The sequence below is a fragment of the Ruditapes philippinarum genome, unplaced genomic scaffold (genome assembly GCF_026571515.1).
Source record: "Ruditapes philippinarum isolate M1 unplaced genomic scaffold, ASM2657151v2 ctg8055_1_1_1_1, whole genome shotgun sequence".
Taxonomy (NCBI): domain Eukaryota; kingdom Metazoa; phylum Mollusca; class Bivalvia; order Venerida; family Veneridae; genus Ruditapes; species Ruditapes philippinarum.
The window spans coordinates 3053-4906 of record NW_026857328.1 but is presented as its reverse complement, the minus strand read 5'-3'; the positions used below and the strand labels follow the sequence as shown (position 1 = coordinate 4906).

At 31.8% G+C, this 1854-nt stretch overlaps 1 protein-coding gene across 1 annotated transcript; it reads left to right on the top strand.

Moving 5' to 3' along the window:
• Positions 1-1497, top strand: LOC132749398 (tumor necrosis factor ligand superfamily member 6-like). Its single transcript, XM_060739129.1, has 3 exons — positions 1-147; positions 647-812; positions 1005-1497. Exons 1-3 carry the CDS (start codon positions 67-69, stop codon positions 1445-1447), a joined length of 690 nt encoding a protein of 229 aa, XP_060595112.1. The 5' UTR covers positions 1-66; the 3' UTR covers positions 1448-1497.
• The last annotated feature ends 357 nt before the right edge of the window (positions 1498-1854 follow it).

Sequence of the window (1854 nt, the reverse complement as noted above, 5' to 3'; positions counted from 1 at the left end):
TATGTATTGTATTTATTTTCCTCGTTGTAGCGTGGCTTATCTGTTTTCCAACATTTACAAAAAATTATGACATATGTCTTCCTAAAGAAAAATGGACTTGTTAAATGCGGAAAAACTAATGATTTGATAATTGAATATTTAGAACAGGTAAGTTAATTTCTTCTTTAATAGATTCTAATTGCAAAACAAATATTAAATTGGAAAATTCCTAAACCCGATTTATTCGTTATAAAGAACATAAAAAGTGTTTTTTTGCATTTCCAATTTATCCGACGATTATGCTAACTCAGAAAAACGTACAGATATTTCAAATGTCGTGTAGAATTAAGTTTTGGTTGGGATTTACGCCACACTAACACAGTTTATGTCACACGGCGACTTTCCATCTTAACTGGTGGATGAATACCTCAGGTGCCCATCCGTGCATAATTGCAGACACTTACGGGTACCTTATTAAAACCACCAATCTCTAAGCTAGTTGTACAACTTCCTCACATGAAAAAATCCACAGCGTAGCGGGGCAAGAGGTTTAAAGTCAACGATATGAGCCACTCGGCAAGGATGCCGCTAATAATAAATTTTCCGTCATACAAAATATCGCTACATTTATATAAATGAAATTACAATGTCAATGTTTGAACTGTAGAGCATTTCAAAAGCATATGTTGAGGTAAAAAGGAAAGATACAGAGCTGCAACAGAAATATTTAGAAGACAATAGATTACGTTTGATGTCAATATCGGACCAAACGTTTTGGGAGGCAAAGCCTGCTGCAAGAGTAACTGGAAAAGAACAAAGCCATATACACAAAGGTAGTCAAAACTAACTAAATTTTTGTTGAACAAATCAATTATCAATGTCAGATCATTCTTCTATTAACACATTTCATTCAAAACTTTCTATTTTTTGACAAATTAAACTTACAACCAATAGATGATACTTTATGCTCATGTAATATTCAAATAGTAAAAGTAATAGTTAAATCAGAAAATTTTATAATTCAGATGACAAGAGTCTTGAAATGGTACCAGTTAGAGAATGGAGGCATGGTAAAGAACTTCATGACTCGAATGGATATTTACGATATGGGGTACGATACAGACACGGTCGTCTTGTTGTACCAGTAGATGGAACCTACTTTTTGTATTCATTTCTTGATTTCTTCCAGTCATGTGATTCGTCAACTGGCACGCCAAAAGTTGTCAACATCAATATTGCGATCAAACATGCAATTTATAAAGTCAATATATATGATAAAGCCGAAACAGAAATTATTTCAAACGTTCAACCTCACCATATCTCAAAGAACAAGTATTATAATTCATATAGTAGCTATGTGTCTACTATTGCTATTCTAAAAGCAGGTGACGAGGTTTCAGTTAAGGTCAGTAATATAACGTACTTGCGATACACAAAAGATAATTCTTTTGGACTTTACCTTATATGAATCCGCGGTCCTCTGCCGCAAGTGATATCTTTAATTGTACATTTATTAAACAAATGTTTTTGAAAAAAAATGCTGACCTTTATGATATGTAATCAAGCAAGCTCATATATTCTACCTTTTCAAGTCAGTATATCATTTGGTTTAAACAATATTTATTTTCAATAAATTGATTACATAATATATCATACAAAGTACACAAGAATAATTACAGAGCGATTTTACATTAAAACTAAACTAAAATGTATACAGAAATTATTAGGTGTACTAAACATGTAAACTATCAGAATAGAGGAGAAAGCTAAAAGCTTGTGCTATCATTTACTGACCGTTATTAATTTTTTTGCAAAATTACTTTGCATAAGTAGATGCGAAATCAAAATATATTGAACTCATTGGAGACTAACATC